The sequence below is a fragment of the Cetorhinus maximus genome, chromosome 8 (genome assembly GCF_964194155.1).
Source record: "Cetorhinus maximus chromosome 8, sCetMax3.hap1.1, whole genome shotgun sequence".
Classification (NCBI taxonomy): domain Eukaryota; kingdom Metazoa; phylum Chordata; class Chondrichthyes; order Lamniformes; family Cetorhinidae; genus Cetorhinus; species Cetorhinus maximus.
In genome coordinates this window covers 84,122,277-84,141,970 of record NC_135886.1, presented here as the reverse complement: position 1 = coordinate 84,141,970, position 19,694 = coordinate 84,122,277, and the positions used below count along the sequence as shown (strand labels likewise).

The 19,694-nt window shown below is 39.9% G+C and overlaps 1 protein-coding gene across 2 annotated transcripts in view; it reads right to left on the bottom strand.

Moving 5' to 3' along the window:
- Positions 1-3,514: 3,514 nt before the first annotated feature.
- Positions 3,515-19,694, bottom strand: part of dacha (dachshund a) — a 389,808-nt gene continuing 373,628 nt past the window's right edge. For both annotated transcript variants that reach the window (XM_078547218.1, XM_078547219.1), the window contains exon 11: positions 3,515-8,166. In XM_078547218.1, the coding sequence (XP_078403344.1) occupies positions 8,132-8,166 (35 nt within the window). In that variant the 3' untranslated portion in view covers positions 3,515-8,131. The remainder of the gene's footprint in view (positions 8,167-19,694) is intronic.

The window sequence follows — 19,694 nt, the reverse complement described above, 5'->3', positions numbered from 1 at the left end:
CTTTCAAAAACAGTTCCTCTGACATGTCTTCATTCTTCCTTAACCGAGGTTTTCCACCCATGGTGGTTAACAGGGCCCTCAACCATGTCTGGCCCTTCTCCCGTGCATCTGCCCTCACACCTTCCTCTCCCTCCCAGAACCGTGATAGGGTTCCCCTTGTCTTCACTTATCACCCCACCAGCCTCTGCATTCAAAGGATCAACCTCCGCCACTTCCGCCAACTCCAGCATGATGCCACCACCAAACACATCTTCCCTTCACCACCCCCCCCCCCCCCCCCCCACCCCGGCGGCATTCCGCAGGGATTGTTCCCTCCGGGACACCCTGGTCCACTCCTCCATCACCCCCTACACCTCAACCCCCTCCCATGGCATCTTCCCATGCAACCGCAAAAGGTGCAACACCTGCCCCTTTACTTCCCCTCTCCTCACCATCCAAGGGCCCAAACACTCCTTTCAAGTGAAGCAGCATTTCACTTGCACTTCCCTCAATTTAATCTACTGCATTCGCTGCTCCCAATGCGGTTTCCTCTACATTGGAGACACCAAATGCAGACTGGGTAACCGCTTTGCGGAACACCTTCGGTCTGTCCGCAAGCATGTCTCAGACCTCCCTGTCGCTTGCCATTTCAACACTCCATCCTGCTCTCATGCCCACATGTCCGTCCTTGGCCTGCTGCAATGTTCCAGTGAAGCTCAACACAAACTGGAGGAACAGCACCTCATCTTCCGACTAGGCACTTTACAGCCTTCCGGACTGAATATTGAGTTCAACAACTTTAGATCATGAACTCTCTCCTCCATCCCCACCCCCTTTCCGATCCCCCTTTTTTCCAATAATTTATGTAGATTCTTCTTTTCCCACCCATTTCCATTATTTTTAAATGTACTTCCATCCATTGTTTTATCTCTACCTTTTAGCCTATATCGATCTCTTCCCCCTACCCCACCCCCACTAGGGCTATCTGTACCTTGCTCGTCCTGCTTTCTACCCTTAATGTCACCTATTAGCACATTCCTTAGATAATATCACCACCTTCAACACCTCTTTGTCCTTTTGCCTATGACATCTTTTGGCTATCTGCACCTATCACTGGCCCTCTATCCAGCTCTACCTGTCCCACCCCCCTTAAATCAGCTTATATTTCACCTCTTTTCTATTTTTCCTTAGTTCTGTTGAAGAGTCATACGGACTCGAAACGTTAACTGTATTCCTCTCCGCAGATGCTGCCAGACCTGCTGAGTTTTTCCAGGTATTTTAATTTTTGTTATGCCTTAACTCTACTTCCCTTACGTTAACTTTATTCTACTTTGGATTATTTATATTACTTTATTATATCGGCCCTAAATTTCCCTTATTCCTGGCACTTCTCAGTTAAATCCAAGTATAGCAACTTGTTTGAAAATATTACACTTTTCTAATTTACTCACCAGGTCCTACTTACCAAGGCCACTGCCCTTCTTTCTGAGGAAAGGTAGAAAAAGGAGCACCTCCTCCCTTCACACCAAAATCCCTCAGTCACCAAACTCCAACTGAAGCACTTGACTGCAGCCAAAAACAGCACTCCAGCGCAAAGTCAGCACTATAAGATACTTTTCTACTCTCTGAACCTGGCCTCTGAAAACCTGATTAAGCCAGCTATCTAATTAACTAGTTGCAGCCTGTTTGAGCCCTGTTTTAAGGCAGGACTAAAACACTCCTTCTTCCAGCCCTTACAGCAACTTATAGTTATTGCTAAATTAAAGAAGCCCCTGGATGAAGGTCCGAACCCATGCAGAGGCCCTGGAAGAAGATCCGCAGTGAGTGTGATATTGCTGCGTGGAGAACTCACATCTTCTGGAAGCTGCTTCACAGAGGAACCATGTGGATGAAACTCCACCCACCCTGTGATGCACGTGGTGCTCCAGTGTCCAGTAGCTGGAAGCCTCCATCTTGTCGTTGGATGTCTGCGAGCTGACCACGGCCCTTAAGGTAAGTCCTGACTTTTGCACACCATGTTGATCCAGACATGGCATCGCAGAGAATCGGATGGGGGCAGAGGGAAGATACCGGTTGGGCCTTTTTTTGCATCCCATTAGCGTGATGCAAGTCAGTTTCATGCTGGCTTCCGGCGGAAATTGTGACCTGCCATAGCGGGCAGTATTGGAAGATCCCGCTGTCATTTTGCACCAGGGTGAAACTAATTTTTGGAACTCCCACCAAATTCTCTCCCCCACCGCCCTCCATTTATCCTCTGGAGGGGCATGGGAGAATTTTGCCCTGGGTAATCTTAAATGATAATTTGGTTATTGGCACCAATGAGGCAGGGGACATCTCACAATTCCCATTGGTCACGGATAACTTTTAATTGTATCAGTAACCCCATTACGGTTGAGCTCCACTCCATTGTCATTTAGAAATGCATTAGAGATCAGAACGGTGGAAAACAATTGAAGATATTAATGATAAAGGGAAGGTTAATTATATGGAGCTGTTTATCTGGATTATCCCAATTAATATTAACAGAAATATGAGTCTGGAACACAGATTCACTACAATGCTGACAGGGTAGATATAAACAGCCTGTTTTTGGGTTAAGAATAAACAGCCATAAAAAAAGTTGTGAGGATGTGGAATTCATGTCCACAGTTCATTGTTGAGGTAGAAATTCTAGCTCTGATTTGAACCTGGAACGAGAGGTAAGTGTGGGCTGGCAAGGCGAATGGCTGTTTTGCCTTGACTCACCAATATGAGGCTTGGGCTATTTCAATTCCTGGAACTTGTTACTATGCATGGCCTGATTCCCACCTGAACCTTGAAGGATGCGGGATGCCAGATAGCAGGCTATTGTACAGAAACAATTCGCCTTAGGAGACCACAAAGAATCCATCAAACCATGTAGATTTAATTGTTGTTGTGGGTAGAGATTACATGGGGCTGGCCAGCAATGATTGTGGGCTGAGATCATGGGGAGTTGATGAGAGATCGGAGGAGTGTTGAAGGCCAGGGCAGAAGTGGGGGTGTCAGGAGTGAGTCAGAGGGTTAGTCGAAGATAGGGGTTCAATGATCGTGAGGGTCAGTAATTTGTAGGTGTCAATAATTTGCGGTGGCAAGGGAGGATCATGGAGATGGAGGGGGCGTTTACATGTTAGCTTGATGGATCCGCTTCTCTGTCTCACATGTAGTGCCTTAAATCATTTAGGTGATGGATTCCTGTTACTTGTCAGGTCTCCAGGAACCCAGTCAATTTGGATTAAGAATAGAAATCCAGTTAAAATTATGTCACACTGCCTCCTCCTCTTTCAATGACCAATCCCCCTCCTTTCCAGAGGTCAGATTGGTCTCCTGGCCCTTATCCCATCTCTATTAACACTAGAAGTGGGCAGGTTTGAGGCAAGTTGTGATCCTGTTTCAGGTTTTTAACATTTTAGACTCCCACCCAAACCAAACCACTCCCATCTGTTTTGTGGGGTTAAATTACCCCAACATGTCTGCTCCCAGACCATCTCTAAGCAGCAGTTCAAAAATACAAATGGCAAGAGACATTTTTTATTGGTACTTACCATCTTCCATTATAATATTTCAGACTGCTCTTCAGCAGAATACACGTATCCCTTAAAAACAAGCTATCAATTGGCTGCAGGTGTTGGGAATGCGCATTTTCCAAAAGTAAAACAGAGGCTAAAGATGAGTTTTTATAAATCAGAATTCTTCCATCTCCTCAAAGGAGGAACAGCAATCTGCATTTTTCCCCCCACTTTTATATTGTAAGTACCATTAAATTAGTTCCCCAAGTATATTGGGGCTCACAGTGCATCAAAATGTAAAACTAGGCAGTAATTGTGCAAAACCCAAGTTAAAGCTGAGGAAATGTTCGGATCGATTTCCAATGTCTTAATTATTGATCAACTTTATTAAACAAAAAATAACAAACCTTTATATTGTTGGACAGCTTGGTCAAGGTGGAGCTCTTGAGATGATAAAGACTCTCAGACTTCACCAGATTAAAACTTAAATGTTTACCTTACTACACCTTCCACCAATTTTAGAATATAGTTACATAGTTCCCAAGATAAATTGTCAGATAAAAATAATCAAATGTGATGTTACTACCATAGGGCAGATGTTTACTGCATGGTAACACTTATAATGCCTGTGTTCATTTTACTTACAAGATTAATAAAGAGATCATTTATCACACACAAGCACTTTTCTCCTTCTTAAATGGATTACTTCACAATAACCTTTTGACAGAGCGCATTTAAAATTAGTAGGATGGCAAAATCTGGTTTCCACCGTAAATTGAATAGTAGATATGTTTTACCAGCTTTAAAGAGACTATGCTCCAGATGCCATTAACCTTGATTTTTGTCTTCCGTTATCTCCATTTTTAAACAAAAACAGTAAAGGCTTATGACTTAAATGGATACAGTTCAATAAACGTTTTAGCAAAATTAGAAAAAAACTTCTCAGCAATTTATTGACCAGAGAAACATTCTGAGCACCCACAGCCTTCAAATTGTTTTCAGCTGACCCAACAATGACTAGTCAGAGTTAAGTAATATGATACCCATCACATGCTGGTAATTAAACACATTTCAATGTGAATTACACCTTTCCTTTAATGTGTGGAATCAAGGCCCATGCAATGAAGAGCTTCTAATTTGTATCAGGCCAAAATAGATTCAGATGCTGCTTGTTTGCTCTCCTGAAGTTCAGAGTTTACAAAAATGTGTAAAATGTCCAGGGATTGGAATTCAATAATTTTTGCTTTATGTGAAATCTCTTGATAAGATGAGGGTTGTCATAAGCTGAGTGAAGTTTGTGTGTTTAGTTTAATCACACAAGAAAATATAGGATTACTTACAATGGAAACTGACTGATTTCTGCAATTCAGCATTCTGTAAGGGGTGGGGGAAAGACACAAGAATTAGTCTCTACACCTTTACGTAAAAGCTTAAGAGTCTTAGTGGAATCATAGGTGTAATTTGTGTATAATGAGGGAAAACAACTGTTGGTTTATCTTTACAAATGTAATCACTGGCGATACTAAACCTGAATTATTGCCTCACATCTGTAAAGCTCTGGGTTTGACAAAACTTGATATGGCTGGTGTGATCACTATTAGTAGGATCAGTTAATCTAAAAGAAAGGATAGGTCAAGCTCTGCAGATACCAGATGTTGTGTTTTCTCTTGTATATTATATGTGTATTGTGTGAAGGAAATTTGCCTTAATCGATTTTCTTACATTCATAATCCAATTGAAATAAATCCAATTGTTTCTAATTTATTTTTAGTGGAAAAATAAGTACTCACATTTTATAATTTTACTGTGACTATTATACTCCTATAAGTAAATCATAATTAAACTATTTCAAACTCAGTTTGTGTCTGAAATGAACTGATTTTGACTGGTTCTGAACTGTGGGTTCAAATCCACTGAGTTTGCTTTCGTACAATTGTGGAGATCCTCACCAGGTGCTGGAATACATCATCCAGTTGTCCTTTACTGTGTTGACAGTGACATTGGTGAGTGGTGTTCACTGCCAGCTGGTTCTGTGAGGATTTTAAATAGAGTGGTTCTTGAAAGCTGTTGAAAGTTATTTAAAAAAACACACAATGATGACTAAAACTATGGCATTATACTCAAAACAATGAGACAATTTAAGTGTGCAATGGGAATGGTTTGAGATTGTGACTTGGAATTGCTGAAAAAGTTAGATTTTGTGGCCTGCCTGTCAAGTGCCCATCAGAAAGAACACTGCCACTTTGTACCCAAACAAAATCCAGTCCTGAAGCTCAAATACTTGATTATTAAAACACATGGTGATTAAGCTTTTCACAATGTGAATGGAGCACAAACAAATTGAAGATCGGCCATATTTAAGAGCAATGCCATATGAAAGGAAATGATTCAGAAACAAAACAATGTAAGGAGTGCAGGAAGGGGAATTTGTATTTCAGTTCGCTTAACAGCAGCTATAAGGTACAAAAAAGATGTTCATTATGTGTACTGTCATTTGTTTTGTGATATTAGAATTGAATGATGTAATTAGGAAAACAATGTAACTTCAGAAATTCAGAGACCAAGAGTTAAATGCTGCTCCCTGGGGCAGTGTCATTGACATCTCTGGCTGGATGAGCGCAAAACTTATCAACAATTTCTAAAGTATTGCTGATGGCTTTACGCAAGCTAGTTACACAATTCAGCTAAAATTTTAGCTTTTAACAGACCAAGCCTAACTCCGCAATAAAACTCTTTCTAACCAGGAAACTGATCGCACTCTCTTTTCACTTTTGTATGTTTACCACATCTTGAGTATGAACCTCCCTGCAAAAAGCATATAGCAAAATTTACCACTTGATAGTGCGTCATGCTGGGGAAGTAATGTTTCCACTGGTACAGATCTCATGGTTCCTATGCCCTGAATAAGAGATGAATTATCGCGATGAGTTTAATTTCCATCAGTGTGATGAAGTTTAGTCTTTTCATTTGACAGCAAAATTCAGGGACAAATGACTGCATGACATATTGATTACTTTTAAAAATGCCAAGCGGCATCAATATCGAACTAAGTACATAACTCAAAATCCAATCTTTTTATCCTGTAGATATAGTGTATGTGCTCTCTATGGTTCACTTTTTCTCGCATAGCTACCACTTGCACCACTTTGTTCAAATTGTAAGATGAGTACAGTCTCCACACATAGTATTGCCTATTCTTTCAGCAGAATCTCATATTATTGGCGATCTATGTGCAAAATGTGACCGTGGCAGTGCTGTGAAATGTTACCATTTAACCCTGTACCACTTCAGTGATATTCTTAACATTTACTCTAATAAGATTTCATCTCCATCCTTAGAGCAAGGAGTGGGATTTTGTGTGTGTAATTTTCCTAAAGTGAGAGATTGGAAGTATAATTCAACTGTTCCTCTAGCTGAATACACGTCCATAAATCATTAATAAAGCAAAAATATAAATGATCTGCATTATCCAACAGAAGACTCTTAATTTACTTCCAGTTATTTACAATTCATTTCTTCACTGAAAGTGATGATTACATTGGGACATGTTCCTGTTTGGAACAGAGTGCAGACATAAGCCATTTGCCACTGAGGTTTTTATATAGTGCTGCATTAAGTATTTAAGTTGCTTGTGTAAGCCTTCTCTAACAATGTCTGCATGTGATATGCAGGGAGTTTGTGGCATTTTTATTTCACTACAAAGCTATAAACTTAATAATTAACATCAGCACCATTTTACTGTCAAGCCTGAACAGCAGGGGACAATGTTTTGTGACCAGCTTTGCAAAGACAAAAGACAAACTGAAAGTTCTATTAACATTGTATCTTTACTAGTTAACATTCCTTTCTCTGATCAGAGGTTGAAGTTTCAACTAAATATTCTGAACGAAAGTATGGTAGCGTATACGAGCAACTAGCCATTTAAAAAGGTTTCATTTCCTAACATTCTACTGCATAAATTTCACTTCCTTCCCCAATATTTGAGCAGAGTGTAAAAGATGTTAATGACAAATCAATGCATCTCTTGAAGATGGATCACAAAACCCAAGGACGTCAGCATTCAGCAAAACAGTTGTTGCTTTCTCCCTTTTTTTTCTTTTAAAGGTCCTTTTAAAATAGACCAGTTTTAACAGAGAAAGCTTTATTAATAGTTATAATAGACAGTTTGTTGCAGGATTCCTTCAGCTATTACAAAGTCCTTCAGTTGTCTCTGGGATAATTGTACTTAACAGCCTTGAATCAAGCTTGTGCTGTAAATTCACCAATCCGTAAAGTCACTTCAGTTTAAGTTGGCCCTCTGTGTGCTTTAAAATAGCATGACACACTACTTTTCAACCCCACCAGCATGTCTCTTGTTATGTACACTGTCTGGCGCAGCTAACCTGTTACAAAAACATTGCTGCATTTTGGCAATATTACCTGCAGCACAGATGACACTACAGCACTAATCCATCACATTGGGTGTAGTTACTTTTTTTCCTTTTTAAATTATGAGTCCTGTAGACAAATGGATCAACTGAGGCTGCATTGAAGGAAAGTGGCTTGAAGTACTTGCTGTACCCAGCCACGGTTTCATTGGAGTGTGGAAACGTTGTCAGTACATGGTTCAGTTTGATAATTGTCCCTCAGTACAGGATGGATGTTTTCATGTATGTTCTATCTGCAAGAGAACAAAAGCCATTAGAGTGCATCAGGAAACTAAAGGATTTCAATTTAAAATTGGATGTGGGTGGGGGCACAGCGAAAGGGGTCAGAAGTCTGATATCAACAGGAATAGGAAAATGATGGAATGAGAATTCAACCATTCAGCCCTTTCACTGCAACCCATCATTCAAATTCTGTTTTAGTGCCCAAACAGATCATTTCCATTGCCACAAGACTGAATCTTCTCTCAACTTAATCCACTTCCTTTTAAATATTTAGATCATTGCTGAGCAACTAAATCCAATCAATAAGTGAATGGTTTGCCACACAGGGTAGTGGAGTCAAAAGCATGGGCAATTGGACGCTGTAATAGAAGAGTTGCATTACTGGAGGACGGCACTTTTATCCTTCATTCTGATCTAGCTCAGGGCTCCAACCAAATGAGAATTCCCGGATTCTTTTTTACTGTTGTGACTCTAAATATAGATCCACCAAGATTCTGATGAAAGACCATCAACCTGAAACATTAACTCTGTTTCTCTCTCCACAGATCCTGCCTGAGTATTTCCAGCATTTTATTTAAAATCTTTTCACTAGTGTGTACGGCTGCACACAATTCATTACGCATCATTCTGATTAGTTATATTCAAGGAAATAGATAACTATTTTCTTTTTGTACTGCATTCATCTGCATCATTTGGAAATAGTTGAACCATATCCCAGTTCTGGATTAAATGAAGTCTGGTGCCCAAGATGCAAACAGTTACTGTCACAGTATGCTAGGCAGCCTCTGTGCACATGGGCAGAATCTTCTGGTTGGTGTCCGGGGGTGGGTGCCTGACACGCCGACGTGTAAAAGGATGCGCGATGACGTCGGGCGTGGGTCCCGACGTCATGGTGCACCATCGCGATATTTCAGTTGGCGGGCGGGCACCGGAGTTGGCTGCATGCCTGCTGAAATGTTAAGGGCCTAGTAAGGCCGCTAAGAAACTAAAGTTTTTAAGAATGCTGCCTGTCCACCCTTAAGGTTGGCAGGCAGGCGAAAAGTTGAAGTGGCCTTCGTCGGTGGGATGAGGTTTCCTGAAGCTTTTATAAAATGAATAAATAAATAAATAAATATGTTCCACCTTTACAAACATGTCCCAACTCATGTAATACAGTCACATGAGGGGACATGTTTGAATAAATTTTTAATTTGATTCTTTAATTATTTTCATATCCACTCAATCTCCCTGAGGCAGAGATTGCTGCGTGAAAGAGCGCTGGCCCCAACTCTCCCTCCTCCCCCTGCCCGCACAGGTAGCGCTGAGTGCTACCAGCCGCATATTACACTAGGCGGGCCTTAATTGGCCCACCCGCATAAGATGGCAGTGCACACCCAGCCCACCCGCCATAGGAAAAGGCCCATGTCTTTATGTAGATCAGGATATCACCAAGACAAATCTCATGATCTATTAATTCTTTTATACTCTAGTCAAATAGAAATTTATTGTATCAAACATATTCTAATTTTAAGTAAATGTTGCCTTTTTTTATTTTCGTTAAAGTGAACTTCTTTCAAAAGCCTCCTTCAGATCTATCTCCTTGACTGTACCTTCAGTTTTTTTGCATTCCCCACCCAACCCCAGTTACTTCCTGCTGCTGTCCTGTTCGACATCCCGTTTAATACCAGCATTCTTCACAATGAGGGCACTAAGTAAGTTAGGTTGCTGTTGTCTATCTTCTTTACTATCAGGTTTGTTTTTAGTGATCAGATTCCTTGTTATCCTGTTCTCCAGAATCCATTCCCCCCTTCCCTCTGATCCCACCTTCACTGCTGCCCTGGTCATTGGATCTCACTGTCAAACTGGCAATTTCAGTTGGTAATTTTCATTGGATCAGACACACGGCAATTCATTTCCATGCCAGAATGATCAATTTTCTTTGGTGGGGGGGCAGAATTCTTGCTTCTCATCTACTTGCCAACCATATCCAGACATCTCTTAATTAGGACATTCTTTATTTTTCCTCTTTTCTTTTCCATTTTTCCCCAAAATTTGAATTTTTTTGGATGCATTTCTCCTTCTTCGTCTTATTACATTTGTTTTCAGGGTATGAAATACACATGATTCTTCCTCTACCTCTTTTACTACATTCAGTGTTTCCCACAACTCTACAACAGTAATATGTAAGCCTTTTTCCAGTGGTACTTTGTGGGCTTAACTACTGAGCAGTGATGCATATCGGTAACCAAATCTGGTAGTAGGCTTGATTAGTCATTATGCTTAATCCACGGTGCCTGCATTATTTTGAAGCAGAGAAACACTTGGGTTAATAGCAGTGTTGTAAAAAGGGCTCCGTTGCCACCTCCACATTAGAGAAGAATGCCATGTAGTTTTGATGCAATGCAAAATGTATGCAAAAGGAAAGTTGTGTACAATGCTTCGAAAGGAAATTGAGACTATTAAAAAATTGCAAAATTATCCAGAAACTGTGCAGTGAGAGAGCCCTGGCTGGGCACAACCCCACCATCCTCTCCCCACCTCCCAGATCATATCAGGGAACTCTGAGTCCAACATCCAGATCCCTGTTTAGAAACCCATGATGTAAATGCAGTAATAAGCAAGTACTCATTCCTTTGTGCAATATCTTATCTCAACTTTTTTATAAAACCTGTAAATGAAAAAGTGGGTTAAATCATCAAACACCACAGTTCTTTTGTGCAGTTTAGTGAAGTTACATACTGTCTTTCAACACAACTTTACAGTAAATAAAAACATAAAAAGCTGGACAGAATCATGATCTAATCTTAATTCTAAAGCCACTGTTTAGCTCATTAAGAACAGGAAAAAGCTAATTAGTAACTGAGTGCTTTGTGCATTTATAGTGTTTTAGAGCCTGCAACATGATCTAATATATGGGCAGGAAGGATATAAACAAGAATAGCAATCAGGAAAAATACAGAATGGTAATTCTCCGGAGTGTGACTGAGCTTGGAGAATTTGATGATGACAAAACTTCACTGATACTTTATAAGTAGAAGGCATAGTCATGACCTCACCTTGGACATGTATCAGAATAATTCACTCTGTGAACCCTGCCATGTAAGAAAATATTTCCTGAGGTTGTAAGACATGAATAAAACTTTTTTGAATAAGCCTTTAGTCCCTAAAGTCGCACAGGAAAAATACTGTAAATGTACAAACCACATTTGGAATCCCAGGGCTAATCCTCCACCTCCAGTCAACCTTCCATTTTATGCATCTCACCACCTCCACCTCACTCAACCTGGAAAAACCTATTTACTAAATCAGTGGAAAGTTTCTGCACTAAAGATGTTCTTGTAACACATTCCTCACACCTCTCTGGGCTCAGACTAAAGTCATGGCAGGAGCTGATGCTCTACCCCTCCAGCCGCATGTGTGAACACTGACGAACCTTGATCTGTTTGTGCATTGCAAAGCTGTAAGACCTCAATTTTTTTTAATTGGATAAAAATCATTTTGTTATATTATTCTGTTTATATGGTAATATGCGTTCATTGCTCACAATTATTTTTGGCAATTTCTGAATGCTGTATGTATGTGCATATGTAAATATATGTTCTATATATACATATATACTTAAAGTATTATGCAGTTTCAATATGCTCATTTCCAATATGCACAAGTCCCTTACTGTATGCAGTAAAAGCATGTTAAAGCTAAAACTGGATAAAGGTTGTTCATCCATGTACTAAATGTGTTAATTGATTTTAAAAAGAGCTAACACCACACCAGCATTTCAGCTGTATTGCTGCTGACTCCACAATTGGAGTAAAAGAACTCTCCAGAGATGACCCAAATAGAAAAGCAGGAGTCTTCCCAGCAGCACTAAGAAAAGTAGCTGCAGCTAATCTCTGTAAGACAATCGCAGGAGATTTCGTAAAAGTTTCTTGAACAAAAGACACATTGTCCATATGATGCCAAAGTTTCCCACAATTGTCTAGAAGAAGGAAAGTATCATATAAGGTTGAATATTTTGAACAATGATAATGATCCATTACTCCATTGGAATCTATAATATAATGAGAATTTGCAATATGTTTAACTCATCATTCGTCACTGCAACTCTATAACTGGCTTGATTCTGTATATCTTCTACTTACATTGGAATTTACAAATAATTGTTGGTTTTCGCTCTGCAATTTATGCTAGTTAATATCAATATTGTTATTTGGAGAGTTATTATCTATCTCTGATTGTGAGCACTTATTTATTTAGTTTAAATGTGAGCACTTATTTAATGTAAATGTCAGTGCTTTTTGATGGGTGGACTTTCTTTCTCTTCTAGGGAAAAAGCATCGTCAATGGTGCCCTGATTTTAAGAGATTGGCACTGGTAATCATCCATCCCATAGAGGTATCAGAGGCCAGTGAGAAACTCATAGTCCACTTGATAGCTCTTGAAGAATAGAAATGGCCCCTAAGGGTAGTGGCCTAGGAAAGAAGGGCATACTTGTTGCCCAAACTCTGTGCATTCCCCCTTGTTATGAACTGCCGTCTTGGAGCAATTTACACTTGGAATAGTTTGACTAAATAAAAATGTCTCTCCTTCCTTCCACCCACTTCCACCCCAGTCATCACATCACCTCACTGTGTGAGTTGATTGAGATTTTTGGAAGTTTCAGGAAAAAAAAGGGTAGCTTCTAATGGGTAACAGCTGGTTTCAAGTTTGCCGCCTTCATAATCCCGCAGGTGTTTGTTTTGGTATTGTATACATGCCAAAAAACAAAACTGGAAAGATGTTCTGCCCCAGAATCTTCCCCTCACGTTTTTTTTCCCCTGTAGATTGCCTGCCAGTTAAAAAATACTAAGTAATTAGAAATAGTAAATCATCTCAGTTGAAAGAAGTAGGTAACTCCTGATGAGAAGTTTGCCTCTCATTGGTATTTCTTTCAAAATTATTAGATAATTCTTTAAAACTGCACAAGTTCATTGCTTAAATAGCTTCCGTCTATGAAACATTACTCGTAGCATTCAGAGGAAAGCATCCTATTGGTTTGACCTGTCAATCAATCCAATGTTGTATTTATTCAAAATACCCAGTGCTTATTAATACCACTTGTGTTTTACGGCATTATCATTTTTACTAAATTTTGTACTGTTTTCCTCTGCAACAATTTTCCTGTCCCACTATTGTTAACTGGTTGCTGGAGAATAGTTCTAGCAGATGGGGGGTGCGGTGGAAGAGGAATCACTGTCTGGAGATCAGGGGCTGAATTTTCATGTTGGAGCTGGCACTCAGGAGATGGGACTAATCTCACCATTATGATCCCACCTCTGTCTTGAGATTGCTAGCAGTTGGGACCTTCAGAGGGCCCTGAAGGGAAAGAGGGATGAAACCAGAGCAGGCAGGTTAATAGATCCTCCTCCATTCCTGAAAAAGCCTAATTTCAGTGCTTCTGACACAGTCAGTAGCTCCCTATATACAGTTGAATTTTCTGACTACTTCAAACCTCCCCCTCTCCCTCACTCATTATCCACTTTATGAACTAAACTCTCAAGCTCTATTATAACAGTTGGGAGTCATTCTGACATTATTCAAATAGAATGCAGTCTTAATTAGCATCTTTATTCTGACATTATTGAAATAGAATACAGTCTTAATTAGCATCTTTAGTTGTTACATTTTGTTGGATAGCAACTTCAACCAAAGAATACTAGTTTGTTAAATGTTTGGATTTAAAACATTTTCTAAGTCTCCTATTAAATTAACAGCTAAGTCTTGCTCTTGTGATGGAGGTCAAGCCTGATCCTGGATGCACATATATGACTTCATATATTGCACTGAAGGCCTGATGAGATAGATAGGTGGGTTCTCTTTGCTGTCAGGTGCTTGGCAACCAAATCCCGCAGCCTCAATTTTAAGTGGCCTAGCAGGCTTGCTGCCTTGGTTCTGTTTTCTCAGGTGCTGGGGTTAAGATGTAAGATATTAAGGTGGCTTTCAGTGCATCTTCATAGCCTTTCATCTATCCACCTCAACTGCCATTTCCAGGCTGCAGTTTACCATAGACAATTGCTTTTGGAATTCCACAATTGAGCAACTGAAACTTTTTGATCGTGACCTCAAATCCAATTGGATTACAGTGCTTGATAACTTCAATGTTAGGCACTGTATCCTGCCACTTGTTGCCTGCAACACATCATAGGCAGTCCAAGAGGAAATGGTCAAGTTGCATGATGTCATGTAGTAAATTCACAACTCCAATCCATATAGTTGGGAGGTGAAGACAACAATTTGGTATTTAGTGACTTTGATTAGAAAATTAACTCCTTTGAGTTTGCTAAATGACACTGACTGTCTTGCCAATCTGGTGTGTGACATGGGCTTTGATTATGGTGAGCTGTAAGAGAATGCTATTCCTTGGCACAGTATATCCATGACCTTAAGTAGTCTGCATTCCTTGCGACTGGATGACAAGATATGGGACTGGACCGTGCAGTTTTTTTAAGTTGCTTTTGCTTTGTAAGCAAAATAGCCAGATAGCATCAAAGAATGCTAACAGCACTGAAAGAAGCCTTTCGGCCCAAGTCGTGCTAGCTCCCTGCAAAAGCAACACAGCTAGTCTCTTTCCCTGTAACATTCCCTTTTGTAAGCCATAATTAAATCTACACCTTCTTGGCAGCGCATTCCAGATCCTAACCGCTTGCTGCATTTTGTTAAAAAAAGGCTTTTCTTCATGTCACCATTGGTTCTTTTACCTTAAACTCGTGTCCACTGGTTCTGGACCCCTCTGCCAAAGCAAACAGGTTCTCCCTATCTATTCTGTGTAGACCCTTCATGATTTTGAACACCTCTATTAAATTCCCTCAACTTTCTCCAAGGAGTACAAACTCTGCTTCTCCAATTTATCCATGTAAATGAAGGCCCTCATTCCTGGGATCATTCTCGTAAATCTTTCTCGCATCCTCTCTAAAGCCTTCAATTGGAGCTTGAGATGTAAAAGCCCATCTGGTTCACTAACGTCCTTTAGTCCAGAATTGGACACAATTGTCTAGTTGAAGCTTAACTAGTCTTTTCATAAAGATTCATCATAACTTCCTTGCTTTTGTACCTAATGCCTCTATTTATAAAGCCCAGGACCCTGTATGCCCTTTTAGCTACTTTCTTAACCTACCCTGCCAACTTCAAAGATTTGCGCACGAACCCCTAGGTTGCTCTGTTCTTGCACCGCTTTTAGAAGTATACCCTTCATTTTATATTGCCTTGTTCTTCCTATCAAAAGGAATCACTTCACACTCCTCTGCATTAAATTTCACTCTCCATGTGTCCGTCCATTCCACCAGCCTGTCTGTCCCTAGAAGTCCATCACTCGTCACAGTTCACAAGTTTGTGTCATCTGCAAATTTTGTAATTGTGCTGTGTACAACCACGTCTAAATTATTAATGTAGATCAAGAAAAGCAGTGGTCCTAGTTCTGACCCCTGGGAACCCCAATGTATACATTCCTCCAGTCCAAAAAAACAACCGTTCACCACTCCTCTCTGTTTCCTGTCATTCAGCTAATCTCATAACTGTATTGCCACTGTCCTTGTTATTCCATGGACTTCAACTTTGCTGGCAAACCTCTATGTGGCATTTTATCAAACACTTTTTGGAAGTTGATGTACAACATGTCAACTGCTTTACCTTCAGCAGCGCTCTCTGTTACCTCATCTAAAAACACAATCAATTTAGTTAAACACAATTTGCCTTTGAAAAATTAATGCTGGCTTTGCTTAAATTAATCCACACTTGTTTAATTAGTTAATTTTGTGCTGATTGACTGGCCTGTACTTGCTGTGTTTATCCTTACCTTTTTCAAAAAAAGACATTAACAATGAGAATATTCAGCTGTCACCTGACTGCTTTGTTCACACTCGAAACTGTGTTTACTCTCCAACAATCATAGGCAAAAACCAAGTAGTGGTCTGCATTGCCTTTGTTTTGGTACACAGCCAACAAAGATACCGATATCTGCACAGCTCTTTGCACCAAGCAGTACTGCAACATGCTGATCAAGATTGGAGCAAGAACACAACCTTATTTTATGCCGTTGGTGACTACAAATGGCAATGATATGGAGCCTTGGTTATTAACTTTGGTTATCGTGCCAACATTTAATTGCTGGACAATATTCATCAAACTGTCACCTTATCTGAACTCTGTAAAAATCTCTCAAAGTGTGTCATGATTCGCAGATTGGGATTGGATTGCCTTTGTCAAATTAACAAAGGCACAGAGATTCTGGTGCTCTTCTCTACATTTTTCCTTAATTAAGCAGGCTGAGAAATTCTTATTATACCAGTGTGAAAGCCACATTAAATTCTGGGATTTAAATTCCACTTATTGTTTGCTTCATTGACAGAAAATGACACCACGTACCAAAAAGCTGTAAAAGTAACCTGAACAATCAATTCTACCCTATCCAGACACAAAACAAGAATCCAGCACTCAAGCATAATACCAGAAAATTAATGAAATGCCAATGGATATTTTGCAATTCATTATTCTAATTACCAGCAGAAAAGCTCACAATTGAGTCCTGTATGATCAGCAGTCGCCAACATTTGGAGGTGGGGAGTGAGCGCTAATAGCAATCACAAAACATCTTTCTTGCCACTTATATAAAGCCACAAGGAAAGTCAGCTTATTTATATAAATAAAACATTTAATTCAAACCACAAATTTATTTTGGCTTCCACTGAAAAGTTAGGAAAGGGTTTCTGAGACACTGCCAACCTGACTGAGAAAATACTGACTTCTACCTCCTCCCCTAGATCCACAAACAGGACTGCTCTGGTAAACCCATCATTTCAGCCTGTTCTTGTCCATCAGAACAAATTTCTTCCTATCTCAACTCTCTTTCCTCCTCTTGTTCAAATTCATCCCACCTACATCAGAAACTCTTTTGATGTACTCCACCATTTTAACTGTTTCCTGGCCCTAACAATATCCATTTCATCATATGTGTCCAGTCCCTCTTCATCTCCATCCAAGGCAGCCCTTGAAAGCTCTCCACTTGTTTCTTGAACGTAGGCCCAACTAGTTCCCATCAGCCCCCACCCTCTGCCTGTCTGAATTTGTCCTCACGATGAACAACTCCACTCACTTCCCCCAAATAAAAGGCACAGCTATGGGAACCCATTTGGGTCCCATTACCTTCCTAATCATGGGAAAAACAATAATTCAAACACTTCCTAACATCTAAGCAAACTGTTTTCCTAAGTTTTTGTTTTGCATCACTCCATTCCTACTTTCTTCATCCGTCTCAAATAATCTATCCAAAAAGGCAGAATCTGATCTAATCCCTTCCATAAGTTTAATGGGAAAAAAAACAATTAAAAAAAAAAACCTGCTTCTCTAATGAAACAGCCCAAATCTCGGATTCCACCCTGATAACTAAAAGCCTAAGACTGGGGATTGCTTTCTTGCTGTTTATTTTGTCCAGGATCTCTAGCATGGCCATGTTGGGGGACCCAAGGCCAGCACATTACTCAAGGTATTCAGGTATCTTGCACAGTTAAGTACTGAAGGCCTTGCACTCCCACCTTTCAACTAAAATGCTAAATTGAGGCCCTATATGTGGAACACTGATTTTTCTGAGATGCAAGGGCTATGTAAATGTTTTTTTCCTATCATACAGTGTTCACAATGTTTTCTTGAATCCAGCACTGTACAAATATTGGAGAAAAAGCTCTGAAGAAGAGTCATACGGACTTGAAACTTTAACTCAGTTTCTCCCTCCACAGATGCTGCCAGACCTGCTGAGTTTTTCCAGCATGTTGTTTTTATTTCAGATTTCCAGCATCCACAGCATTTTGCTTTTAACTATACAAATATTACCTTCTATTGTGCAAGTTTTTCTAATATGACAAAGATGAATCACTGTTCTGATATGCCAAAACTTGTAACAAGACTTCAATGATTTATGTGAGCATAATTCTGAACGGTGTACTATGGGGAGACCTTATACAAGTTTTTTGTAGGAGGGTTATGAGTGACTGGCTGAATGAGTGCTCTATATGCATTGAAGCACCTGAAGCTCCCCTGTGGCTCAGCAAGTTTATCCAATGAAAAGTTGAGTCATATGCGGTTTGATCCTGGTCATTGCTGATCTGAACTGGGACAATAACTGGGAAACTACAATGAGCTTCTACATGACTGGGTTAGGAAGGTGAAAACTGGTCAACCTTGTAGCTTCACTGTTTTTAAGCAACCCTTTGCATGTGTGTAGGCATCGTGCAGACCCAAATAAGGTTTGGCAGTGATGCCCACATAGTCATTGCTATGCTGATTGTCACCATCAAGGCTCAAATAGATTTGATGTCTGATGATTTACCTCAGGGTGCTTTTACCTCTGGAACTATACTTCAAGGAATAGGAGGCTTTCAAGAGAGAAGGACGGAAGAAATTTGGCAACAAAAGAGTGCTGTTCATTAACATTACTAGGCCCATTTTATTATTTTTTGTACTTGTATACTGGGAAAACACTGCCTAAAGTTTGTATAAGATAATTCGCCTTTCCATATCTATGTCTTGAACGTGTTTGCTTTGGAATATCAGACTTGCCTTACTAAATAATCTACTAATTTAAACTATTGACTCCTGAGTCCATGTATTCTTAAGAGTTTCATCATTTTCTCTGCATCTGTACTTAGTAAATAAAATAATGTTCAGCACTTTTTATTTGTTACTCTGTGTACAAATTAATTTAGGAAACTGTGTTGATATAATGTGCGGCTGGGGACTTTGAAGCAGCTTTTAGCTCTGTTCGTGAAATGGAGTCAGCCCCAACTAAGGTAATCAAAATTAATGAAATCAGTCGTCAGTGCCAGCCCAGCAAAATTCTGAAGTTTGACATAGAGTAAAGAGAAATAATTAGATTTCACTGGTATAATGGATAAATAGTAGGAGGCCATTAAGGGGAAACATTCTGTGGTCAGCCACTGTCAGTAATGTTATATACAGCCTAAAAAGCTGCAACTGTGCTTGAAAACAGATCCTGCATCACTCAGCAGAATACAGTGGGGGACTGATAATTTGAAATGACTTTGTATCCTTTAGGGGGGAAAGCATTCTTCAAGACCCATCACATCAGATTAAGCACTTTGCTGTGGAGATCCTTGAAATTTCATAAAATCCATTTTTTTTTACTCTTGCTTGGGAAGCCCTGGTTTGTTTATTTCTGTCCCTACCTTTCTCTTGTGGACTTCCTTCAGCTAGGAAGGTGATACAACACCCTAGCTGCAACATTGGTAAATGTTCCAGTTACCTGTGGTGGCTGCTTTGTTTCCATATAGTGTGAGTGGTTGAGGTCAATCTGGCCTTTTGGGTGGATGTAAAAGATCCCATAAACTGTTCTAAGAAGAATATGTGAGGTCTCCTGGGTTCTGGCTGACCTTTATTCCACAACTAAGATCACTTTTAACAAATCTGATAATGTACCTTCATGCTGTTTGTGGGATCTTGCCACAGTGACTACACTTGGAAGGTACATAATTGGTGATTAAAAACCTTTTGCAATGCCTTGGAATAGTGAAAG